Source organism: Drosophila novamexicana, unplaced genomic scaffold (assembly GCF_003285875.2).
Source record: "Drosophila novamexicana strain 15010-1031.04,08,12 unplaced genomic scaffold, DnovRS2.1 tig00000564-arrow-pilon, whole genome shotgun sequence".
In the NCBI taxonomy this organism is placed as follows: domain Eukaryota; kingdom Metazoa; phylum Arthropoda; class Insecta; order Diptera; family Drosophilidae; genus Drosophila; species Drosophila novamexicana.
The window spans coordinates 412,028-424,745 of record NW_020824810.1 but is presented as its reverse complement, the minus strand read 5'-3'; the positions used below and the strand labels follow the sequence as shown (position 1 = coordinate 424,745).

Sequence of the window (12,718 nt, the reverse complement as noted above, 5' to 3'; positions counted from 1 at the left end):
TCATAAGAATTTGTACATGTCACACAACCCACGCATTTACCGTTGAATTGCCTGTTGAGTTTTTTAATTTTTTCTGGTTTCTGTTTAGTTTTTTTGTTACCTTTACGTAATGCCAGAATACTGTCAATAGGTCTATAGCACAATTTGCAAGAACATCCCTAATCCTCTTATCTGGGTCTATGTGCTTAAATGTGCATATTTTTGCGCCACTTTTTGCAGCAGTTGGTTGCCTGCAAAAAATTGGTATATACAAAAATATAAAACTCTTAACTGGCGATATAAATACAACACTTAGTAGGGTGGAGGGAGGGGGCAGCGTCAGAGTTACCTGTTGTTGCATATACTTTGCTCGACTTTTCGAATTGGTGTAGTTTTTTATATATATATATATGTATATGTATTTCTGCCGCTGCAACCTGCGCCATATCAATTTCTGAACTTACGTGACTTGAACAAATTGCACTATTTTGCAAATACACAGATGTATATATATATATATATATATATATATATATATATATATATATATATATATATATATATATATATATATATGTATAATGGCATGTTGGGGGGCTCCACAACTCTGTTTCCATGTCTTGTTGGTTTTTCTCTATATATATTTATATATAGTTGTCTTTTATAATTCTTGGACGTCATTTAAGCGCGTTTCTCTTATCGCCACTAAGCGACATGACGAACGCTTTATGGCATTCAAATGTTTTGTTTTTATAAATTAAAAAAAAAAGTACACCTTATATTATAATAGATATGTGTACTTGGAAACTATGGTTTTACGAGGCTAGGAACTTGAATTCTGTAGAGTTTTTTGATTATATGATGTAGATGATATGATATGATATATATGATATATATGATTTTTGAGTTGAACGGATAGTTAATGGATATAGCTACAAATTGATTACTTGGGATGGGGAAAAGGAATAAATTATTTGTTGTTCTTACTCTAATATTTCATTTTTCATTGAATATATTCACTTTACACACTCTCTATGGTACTCCTTTCTCTATTTATCTTACTATATACTCTCTACAGTCTACTCTCTCCCCTTCTTTCTTTCTCTCTATCTATCTCTCTAACTCTCGCACCCTCCTTTTACCTTGCCCTTGGTCCACGTGCTAAGTTCATGCTTTCCATTTCCTTTTTGTGCCATATCCTTAATGGTTTTGCCAATCGCTGTGCCTAGCTATGAAGAAGAGGAACGGTTAATAATTTATCTTTTAAATATACTTTCGTTCATATTATTTTTTAAACATAAATATATTTAACTTGGGCTTAAACTCCGCAATTAAATCTTTCATTTAGGGTATAGCCGAGTCGAGTTTTCTTTTCTATCTGACGCGACACACACCTTTGATTTGTTTGATTTTCTACAGTGTCTGCTGCATGTTCCCACACACTCCTTACAACACTATCTTTGGCTGTTTTCTTAGCCACTTTGCGTCACACAGTTGGCGTGTGGCTGCTGCTGCTGCTGTTGTCTCTTCTCTTTGGGCCGTAAATTTCCTGTCCGTGACTCATGCGGTCGTCAGCAGTAACCGATAAAGATACAGATACATACGTGTACATGAAAATTGCTTACAAAAGGGCAGAAAGGGTACAACAGAAAATAAAAATAATAAGAAAACAAGAGTTTTACAGAACAAAACAAGGCGTGTAAAAAAGCAGTTCAATTGTTTTGTTGTTGACATTTTGCAACAGTTTTTGTTTATTTTTTTGTTCTCTCTGTTTTTATCTGTGAAACAACAAATGTTATATAGTATATAAGGTTTTCAGCTTGACAAGCACAATAAATTCGACCAGCAGTTATTATTACAATGACGTCCAGATAAACAAGAAGAAGTATTTCAGTATTGGCAGAAAAACATTTTGTATTATGGTTGATTTGAAAGAGAACTAAAAAATGACAAACTATATACTAAATAGCTTAAAGTTAGGCTTCTTTTAACTATTCATATATGCATTCACTTGTAGATAATCAGCTTAAGAGGCGGGCTAATTGCCTTCTTTTGAAAAATTTGCGCGAATTTTGTGAGCTGGAAATTTCCCACAATGACGTTTACTTCTTGGAATTCAACACCAATAAATATACATTTTTTTTTGCCTTTGTTTTTTGGGTGTTTTATGCTTGAAAACAACTCAAACTCGAAACTGGTTGTCGAAGGAGCTTCACTTTTATTTAATACTAAGCCTGAACTTTGTTCAGCTTTCGATTTTTTTTCCTTCTGTTTTTTAGTAGTTGTTGTTTTTTTTTTCTTTTAGCTCTAGCTGAAACGGCTTCCAGGCCATTTACAGTAATTACATCCGAGGCTGCAAAATTGTGTGGTTTTTTTTATACCCTGAACCCATTAAAAGTTTTTATAAGGGGTATAATGGGAAGTACATCCAGTCAAGGCTCTGTCTGTTCATCTAGCTATGAGTGAGTGTGAGTGTGTCGCTTTTAGACTATATTAAATCAAAAGATTTTAAAGATTAACTGGAAAGAGTTCACAATCTTGACTCATTTTTAAAATATCTTTAAATATCGATAAGGAGTCTTGGTTTTCTAAGCATAACTTGACTAAACTTTGTATAAAGGTTCTTGCATGGTAAGCACAGCCTAAGTATCTTTCACTTCTTGAATATCTCCGCCCTTGAAGCAGCAGCTGGGCTTGGGTATAGGGCATATGCCAGCGGGCATGCCCAACTAAAGCACTCACTTGTTTCTTATCTACTTCTTTTTTGTGGGATGTGCTCTTTGGGGAGTCTGGTGAACTCGCTGCGCGTGGCCAAAGTTATTTGGCGCTACTAAATTTAGTCGACGCTCTCGTTACCATTGTGCAATGACCCAAATCAAAGCCAAACTCATTTGCTGTGTGTTTGTTTGGGTTTTGTTTTTTTTTTTTGCCTACGTTTTTTGGCCATTTTAAAATTAGTAACAATTTGCACATGAATTTGGAAGCTGGGATATACTAAAAACGAATGTTTATATATATATATTTTTTTGCGTTGGAGAAAGTATTTGGGTTTTCAGCATGAATTGCCTGCTGTTTGTCTGTGTGAGTTAAATTTAGTTGATTATCAATAATTTCGTCTGGGGCGTGTTCAGGTTGGGTTTCATAATTTGCTTGGCAACAAATGCTTGGCAACAAAGTTGCCAACAAACGGCAAACGCTTGGCTCTTAACTTGGCTCACACACAGACACACACACACACACAGAGAGAGACATAAGACAATGAGCTGAAATGGTAAAAAACAAACCGGTTCAAATTGGGTCGTAGTACTTTTGAGTGCAATTGTTACCTTTGAGCAGCAGCTCCAGCTCCAGCAACAACAACAACAACAATAGCCAAACACTTCACTCATTATGGCTGGCTATTATGTTGGTCTTGTTTCAGTTTTCTTGGCACGCGCTTTAAGGCCCACAGTCCAACACCCGCCGCCGCCTACACTTGGACATTTTGTAACACATTTCGCATTCGGTTAGCATAGGTCAGTCTTTAAGACCTTCCTAGGGGGGGGAGGAGGGCGGGAAGCGGTTGTCCCTTAAGGCCTTCCGCTGCTAACCTTGCTGGTTCTAATGCCAAAGCTATGGCATTCCATTGAAAAATGGTAGCAAAAACCTAGCAACAAATCACTTATTAAACATCTATTAACGCACATTTTGCATACTCACAGTCTCTCGCGACTAATGTCGACTTCCAATATATATTTGTTTCTTTTATACATATATTTTGCGCTAATTGAGCCCAAAGTGCATAACTCTGAGTTGTTGCTGTTTTAATAACAAAAAATAACAAAGCTTGACTAGTTCTTGTGACAATATCCAGCTAATTAATACACATGCACACACACGCGCACACCTTGTCTTATCGGCACACACAGACTTTCGTCTGGGGGGTCTGGTTCGACAGGTTTGTGCGTGCTTTATTAATATTATATAGAATATTGTTATATCTTGTTGTTCTTGTTGTTGTTGTCATTTTTAAGCACAGCTGTTTTATGGGAAACAGTACTCATGTGATCACAATATTTTTATACATTTTGCGCTGGCCAGCCAGTTCTTTATTGCACTTTCAGCAGTAATCGATAACTTTTAAAAGCTTAAACATTAAAACGAAGGTGAAGTGGAATATTATATTTATTTGCTAGACTTAAACCTAATTTAAAGGTGGACTTAATGTTCTTCTATCGATGAGTTACCAAAACGATTACTCGATATATTTAAGTCGATAAATTTGTCAAGTTGTCGAACACTTAAGCTGCGCCTTATAGTAAACGAAACCTTAACTACCTTATAAATTGAATTTATATACTTCAATCGATAAGTTAAGTTTTTCAAAAAGGGAAGCGATAACTTAAGAACTCGATTAACCGATATAAATTAAATTCATAAATTTTTCAAGTTGTTAAAAGAACTCTTAACTTCTTCAAAAATTGAATGTATCTTCTATCGATAACTAAACAAATCGATAATCGATAAATTTGAATTGATAGAATTGTCAAGTTGTTAAACACAACATTAAATTTTTCAACTGGAAAATCAATTCAAAAATATATTTATTAATTAGAAAAGAACACAAATCAGAGCATATATCAACTTATAGAAGGAATTATTGATTAAAAGACCTTATTCATGCCTTTCTATAATTTGTTAAATGTCCAAAATATGCCATAACTGTTTGTTACTTAAGCATAAAGTTACAGCTCTTTAGAATGCTAGCAAATTGTCTAAGAACTTAGAGAGCGGATCAGTTCCGAATGATCACAATCAAGATGTGCCAGAAACGTATAGAAAACAAATATCAAATTCGGTCATCTTAGCTGTAGAAACTCATAATAAAAATCTATTATAAAGTTAGCTAAGACATAATTGAATTGTTTTACAAAATGTATTAAGATTGATTGCATATAAATATAATTTATATAGATAGCTATGTGTAGTTAGCAATATGTGGGCTAGTGTATTTAGATCTTTGGCATTCTTAAATGAAATTTTTCGTGTTTTAAGCACATTTAGCTAGCTTTTGTTATATGCAAATCGAATCAGAGCAAAACTCTCGGATGTTAAGCGCCTATCAAATGCTGTTAATGGACTCGAAATGATTCTCAATTTATGGCTGAATGCAAATATTAAAGAAAAAACAAAAAGAATTGCGACGCCTTGATGCAGTTTTTTGCTGTATTTTTCTTCTTTTTTTTTTTTTTTTTTTGAATTGTCTTGTTTTATTTATTTATTTTATTTTTTTTTGTATTGTTTGCTGTTTTCGGTTTCTTTGTGGCCTGACATTGACATTTGCTGCTGATGTTGCCTCTGTTGCCTCAGTTGCTGCTGTTGCTGCTGTTTTTATGATCCGCAGTCTCTGTTAATTGTCTTTGGAGGGTTAGCGATATGTGTAACTAAAGCCATTTGTCTCCAGTCTGTCTCCCAGGATGTTCACTTCGTTGCATATGCCTGGAGAGCTGCCCTCTAAATCGTTTTCGTCTCAAGTGCTGCTCAAGTTGCTGACCCATCTGGCCAACGTGTTCCCCCTCCCTGCTCCCCCTGGCTGCTAGTTTGTTTGCTTTGTCGGCAAGTTATCAGTCAGTCAGTCAGTCAGTCAATCAGTCAGTCAGTCACCGTAAACTTGAACTGCTCTGCGACTGCTGCCAAGTCCAAGTTGTTTCCATTTCCATTTGCGGCACTGCAGCCTTGAAGTCACACTTATTTACATACACGCTCGCATGTGCGTACTCTTGTGCACTTACATGGCACGGCAATATTCAAAAAGTTCATTGGTCAGCTAATGAAGCCCACCTTCAGATCTTTTGCTGTTGCTGTTTCTGTTGTGGTTATTGGCTTGGGCTTAACTTGCGCCTCTGACACAATTGTTACCAATTATTTCAAGCTCAAAGCTGCGCCCACCCGTTGCGAAACTAGAAAATTTTCCATTAATTTGTCACTTGACATCAATCATAAAACTTCAGACATAAATCACGGTATTATATTTGCTTACCGCTAAATATGGCCAGCTCTTAAGAACGCCAATAAACCAAAAATATAAAACTTGTTTGCTCAGCTGCTTGCATATTTCGCGTTTGCGGAATCAAACACCAGAACGCAGTCGCTTTGCGACATCTTTCAACTGGCAATTGTTCTCTATATATATTATTTATCTTTAACTAATTGCCATAACTAACATGTGCTAAAAATTATTTACAATAGATTAGCTGGAATTTGAAAATTTATATGTTTATAAATAGCATTTCGGTTGAAAACATATTTTTTTTTTTTCCTGAATAGAAAAATTCTTGTGCAAACGAAGCTTATTTTACCTTTTGGCTAAATTCTGTTCGACCATGTGAAATAAGCTGGAACTTAAGCTATAAGAATATGTGGTTTTCTTTCTGTAACATATCTATGCTATCTTTTCTGTTAATTAACAGCGTACGTTTTCTTTGAATATCTGATCTTCAGTTAAGGATTGCCCTGTTGCGTTTTTTCCATAACATTTCTATGTTATCTTACAGGCAATAACATTTGTCTGCAGTTATGAGGCGCTCTTTCGATAACATTTCTATGTTATCTTACATTGTATGTCATGTTAAACATTTGTCTGCTGTTATATTTAATCTTGACATTATTGTAATGCTCTAACACTAACTAATATTATCTTAAACTGAACTATCCATCACAGACAACATAAAATGTTCGCTACACTCGATTCTGTTTAATATTTCTTGTATTTGAAAATACTACTCGAATGACTAAAATTTATAGTGAGAAAATGGTCAATTTTGGGTCATTCACTAGAAACTCACTCGTTTCATAGCACACCCAATTCCATCACATGCAAAATCTATAAAACAATCCAAAATTGACAGAGCGCCATCATTTTTGAATGGCATCCACACGACACAAACATTTGAATTTTTGTTTTTAATTTATGCCAGGTCGAACAAAAGCGACAAAAACGAAAACCAAAATACAAAACAAGCAAATAAAATACAAAATAGATACAAAACTTTTGTCATAAACTGTGAAATGTACTCGTTTATCTCTCGTGCATTCACTGCAATTGTTTTTGTTTTTGTTTTTCAAGGTTGTCTCTCGCTAGGAATTGAGTTGTATGCACTACAAAACTTAGATATTAAAACGAATAGGTTTCAAAAAAAAAAAAATAAATAAATAAACTATCGAAAAGTAGTTTTAAATCGGACCAAAAGCCCAACGGATTTTGGCGCGCGTGTGTTCGACATTATTTTGTAGTTGATTTTATCAATAGTTTTTGCGAGCCACAAAATGTGCAATAAACTGGCAGATTAGCCAAGCAATTTGCATACCCTGCACTCAGTGGGGTATATTGATTGTTGTATACATTTTGAAAGAGTTTGTAAAGTTAGCTTTAAATGTCAACTCAAACCCTTTCCAGCAAGTCTCCTCTTGAGTTGGGAAGTTGATGTCGATTTAATGGGCTTAGTTTATTTGCAGGGTATTCTCCTCTTCGACTCTAGATTTCTGTTACATATCTTAAGGCGTTGCAATTAAGCTTCTACCTATGAATATGCATAATGTCCTACCTTGCGTTGGATATTTGCATAAAAACTTCTTCTAGAAGAAACCGAAAAAAGGCAGAAAAATGGAAAACTGAAAACGGAAAACAATATGTAAACAAGTAAAAGCCCAAGCACAGTACGAAATAGTTGAAGGTAAAACAGCAAAGTTCAAGCGCAGCGAGAAAGTTGAACACGAAAGAAAAGTGTTTTTTTTTTTTATATTGAAGTGCTTTATTTTTTCTCTTTCTAACAGTTTATTGCCTGCTCGCTCGCTCGCACACTCTCCATCCAGCGGAGATTGACAAAAGCGTACATTGAACTATTGAACTATCTGTCATTTTCATTGTTGTGGTTAACGTGATTAACATTAGACTCGTTGTGCACATTCCCATTCCCATCAGGATGACCACCATGCCCGTGGTGTGGTGCACCGATCCGAATTCGGTGAACAACAAACCGACTGCGTTTGCCCTGCACGGCATACAGCTGCAGGGCAATGTGACCGAGAAGCAGGTGAATGCGTTGCGCGAACTGGTCAATGCGGCGGCCGAGGGACGTCTTATACTGCCCTCGGATGGCACATTTATGCTGCTCGACAGCGGCCTCAGCATCGAGAGCTCCATACTGGCTGGCAAGCAGACGCCCGATGTGGACAGCAGCCACATGGAGCCCGCCAAGAATACCAAGAACACATATATACTAATGCCGGTTAGCAATAATAAGAGCACAGGCAATGCCACAACAACAACAACAACAACAACGGCAACAAATTCCACAACAAAAACAACAACGATGGGCAATGGCCATGGCCAGTGCACACCGGCGGCCATTGCTGCCGCGGCGGCACAATTGGAATTTCTGTTGGAGCCAAAATATTCAACATTAACGCCGCCCAATTCACCGCCTAGCTCGGAGCCGGGCCAAGAGATTCTGTACGAGTTTTTGTGCTGCGCCAAGTGCATGAACGAGCAGCGTGCGGATCATAACGGCACCTGCGGCAGCCGGCGACTGCAGCGCTTCCTGCGGCACTGCAACAATGGAAGTGGCAGCAACACGGAGCCGCCGCAGTTCAATGAACTGGCGCCAGATTTGAATGTGAATCCTGTGTGCAGCATTGCCAGCAAATATGCGCGACGTCAGCAACAGCTGCGTCACAAACAGCTGGCGACCATCTCAATGGGCATTGCACGTAATCGGCCCAATGAACGTCGTCATCATGGCAAATTACCCATGCACAGTGTGAAAATCTTTCATAATCGCAGCAGTTACACTACCACGAGCGTGGGCGTGCCAGCAACAACAACGACGACGACAGCGACGGCGACTCCCAGTGATAGTCGCCCGGCGACGGCAGCAACAGCAGCTAGCGCGAGCGCCAGTTTAACGGTGACAGCGGCACTGTCAACAACGCAGCAACTGCGCAGCGGAACGCCGCTCTATGCGATTGTGAGCAAAAAGCGTGACGCGAGCATTCAAAACTATGAAAAGAACAACAACAGCAACAGCAACAATACTAACAACAACAGCACAAACAACATCATGTTAGCTGCTGTGCCAGAGGAGCCCAGCCATTCGAGCCCCACAACGGTTCAAGATCTAATCAGCTTTGAGGATGATGAACCCATTGAACCACAAAATGCCAGCTTAACCAATGCAGCAGCAGCAACAGCAACAACAGCGGCAACAACAACAACAACAACAACTAGCAACAACTGTGATAAGCAACAACAAGTGGATCTGCTCTGTGCGCCCAACGATGTGACCGGGCTGCTATCAACGCTGCTAGTGACGCCGCCACCAACGCCGCCCAAGCCCAATTCGCCAGGCTCGAATAGTTCCAGTCGGAAGACAAGCTTTGATTCCACCTGCACGGTCAGCTCGCTGGACTCGGGCTTTATGGAGATGCAGAACAAATTGGACGCGTTGGCTGCCGCGGCGGCTGTTGCTGCTGCCGGCGGTGAGAAGATCGCGCGACGCAACTACAAGGAATGCCTGACGCAGTCGCGCAATCGCCGCAAATCCTATGAAGAGTTCAAAGCCATGTTTGCCGAGGTGACGCAGCCGGAAGCGCTGGCGCGGCTCACACGGCGACGCTGCGGTGCCATGCAGGAGCAACTGCAGCAGCAACAGCAGCAACTGCAACAACAGCAGCAACAAGTGGTTGCAAGTGTTGAGCTGGCAGCGGCGGCGGCCATGCCCGTGGCGGCAGATGACGCAACGCCAGCAGCAGCAACAGCAGCAACAACAACAGCAACAACAACTACAACAAACAGCAATAACAGCGTGTTGACAACGCTCGCCTCAATATCAGAACAAGAAACCACAAACAACAACAACAACAGCAAACCGGATTGCGCAAACGAGTTTGCGGATGAAATGGATACCGGCGACGACTTAACAACAACAACAATAGCAACGGCGACAGCAACTGTTGCCACCGCCGCCGCCACCACAGAAGCAATGCGCAAGAATTCCGATTTTCTATCGCAAATACTTGATCAACAGTTGGCGGCCAAGGAGCAGCGGGCCAAGGCGCACAAACGACGGACATCGTACGAGGAGTTCAAGCGTCTTGTGCGCGAAATCGATGCCAGCAACAGCGACATGGAGCAGCAAGCGCTGGAATGTCAGCTGGACACACCCACAGCAATAGCAACAGCAGCAACAATAACAGCAGCAGCAGCAGCAACATCCCCGCTTAAGCGTCAGAATTCGAGACAGCGCAAAAGTTTTGCCTCCTACTTTCTGCCGCGTCGCAACTCGGCAGCCAAAGAGCCAAAGACTGAGCAAATTGAACTGGCAGCTCCAGAGCAACAGCAACAGTTGCAATCGTATGCGAAAATGGCGAGCAGGAAAGACAGCTGCAGCTCCAGCGTGAGCTCCAGTGCCAGCTATAAGCGTAACTTTAAAATCTATGATAAGCTCATCTATGGCACCATCTATGACATAATACAGCGCAAGAATGATATCTATCAGTTTACCTATCAGAAGTACGACAAATACATGACCTATGGCACCATCTATGAGATACTGCATCGCAAAGCAACGCCCATGCAGGGAAGCAACTCGCTGACCACAGGCAGCGCCGACAAATGGCAGCGCAAGAGTCTCAGCTCCATACTAGAACGCGACACGGCAGCAACATGCACAGCAGCAGCAACAACAGTTGCTGCAGCAACAACAACAACGGCGCTGCAAATGCATAAATCAAATGATGTGATTTATGATATAATACAAAAGCAGCAGCAAAAGCGCGAAAAAGAACGTCAAGAGCAAAAGCTGAAACAACAGCAGCAGCAGCAACAGCAACAATTGCTGCAACAGGATGCAGCAACAGACGCTGCCACAAATTTGGGCACGCATGTCACGCACAAATATGGCACAATTTATGACATCCTACAAGGAGAGAAATTGGAAACCAGCGAGGAGGCAGCCAACACGAAACCAGTTGCTGCTACAACGCGTTTCGTGGTCAGCCATGTGGACGAACAGCAGCAACTGCAACAGCAGCACCAACAACATGCCGCCGACAGCAGCAATGTTGTCGCTGCGGCCGACACGAAGTGCAGTAAAATGCGACGCTTGTCGAATATTCTAAGCTACAACAAATCAGGCAGCAACCAAACGCCGCAGGATGCCGCCAGCAACGACAACAGCGAACAGCAGCAGCAACAGCAACAGCTGCTGGCTAAACGCAGCCAGGCCAAGCGTCGCGTGGGCGTTAGCAATCTGCTGCTGCCGCTGGACTCCGAGGAGCTGTACACGCGCATTATAGCGCAGCAGCGATGCGCGGGCAGCAACAGCACCAGCTGCGGCAGCAGCAACAGCTCGGGCAGCGATGCCGACTGTCAGGTGGCGCTGACGAAATCCAATTCCTTAGATGCCATATCCATGTCCGTGGCCATTTCGCCGCCAGCCACGCCCTCGCCGCCACGCCCGCGTCGCAGTCTCAAGCAGCACAAATGCCTGCAGCAGCAACAGCTCCAGCAGCAGCCGCAGCAGTTGATGAAGAAGCATTCGCTGGACAATTGCCTGGCGGCGCCCAAACAACCGCAACGTCGCTGGTCGAATCAAACGCTGCTCAAATGCACCTGCCACAGGCTCGACGAGCTCAGCCATCGGCCCGGCCATAGCCATAGCCATTGCACTTGCCCAACGCCCACAATAGTCAGCCCGCACCCGCAACCGCCCCCACCGCCGCCGCCGCCGCCGTCGTCGTCGTCTCATGGATTGTCTGTCATTGAGAAGTGCCGCTCGCTGCCCGCCGCCTGCTCACATACGTGCGTAAATTTAAGCCCCGGCTGTGCCGATGCGGCGGCCAAGTCTAACACGAAAACTACAACAACGACAACGACAACAACAACAACAACAACACAGCTAACAACGTTGACTGTCAAGAAAGGCAAATCGCGTCGACTTTCGGAATTTACGCGTGGTGAATTTTTAAATGAAAAATCGTAAGTTTCCAGAGCCTTCCCGCTCCGCCCCGCACACACACACACACACACAGTTTATATTCATTAACTTATGATTAGACTATTGACAATAACATTTTATGCTATTTTTTGGCTTTATAGACTTTGCCTTGCCATTTGCCATTTCATTCAGCTGCTTTTTTTATGGCACTTGGAAAGTACAAACGGCTGGCCAAAAAAAAAAAAAAAAAAAAAAAAAAAACAGACAGTATCGCCAGTTGCTGGCAATTCAAAGGCAAAACTCTAAATGAATCTTAGACTAAATTCTTCTACAATTTTCCCATACACCAAATTTACTCTAATTATCTAGACAACTCTGAGCAAGTCTTAAGTGTATTTCTTTCTGAAATATATTCTCTGCAAGCGCGTTAAATTTCCCAAATGACGTCATGTTTGGTGCATTTGCACTTGTGGGATTTATGGCGCACAATAGGCGTCACACCCATTCCGGGGCACCATACTAATTGTGTTAGATCCAGACACAGCTGTCAGGTATTTTTTTTTATTATTATTTTCTGTTTTCATTCCGCAAATGTGTAGGCCAAAAACGTATGTAAAAATGTACAGTACATGCCATGACTTTCATTCTGTAGAAAATCTTGAAAAAAATATAAATAAAAAATAAACCAAAGGGTGACTAATCAGAATGCAGGCACTTGACCATTGAAAAATAGAGAGGTAGAAAAAAACCAAGCAATAATTGAA

At 41.1% G+C, this 12,718-nt stretch overlaps 1 protein-coding gene across 4 annotated transcripts in view; it reads left to right on the top strand.

Annotated features, from left to right (window-relative positions):
- Nucleotides 1-12,718, top strand: part of LOC115762213 (tyrosine-protein kinase Src42A) — a 53,426-nt gene that overhangs the window by 17,324 nt on the left and 23,384 nt on the right. The window contains exon 1 of one of the 4 annotated variants that reach the window (XM_030704344.1): nt 9,015-11,995. The exons of the other annotated variants lie outside the window; for them this stretch is intronic. Coding sequence (XP_030560204.1) covers nt 9,078-11,995 — 2,918 coding nt within the window. The 5' untranslated portion in view covers nt 9,015-9,077. Of the gene's footprint in view, nt 1-9,014; nt 11,996-12,718 lie in introns of those variants that run through there. 4 annotated transcript variants of the gene reach the window in all.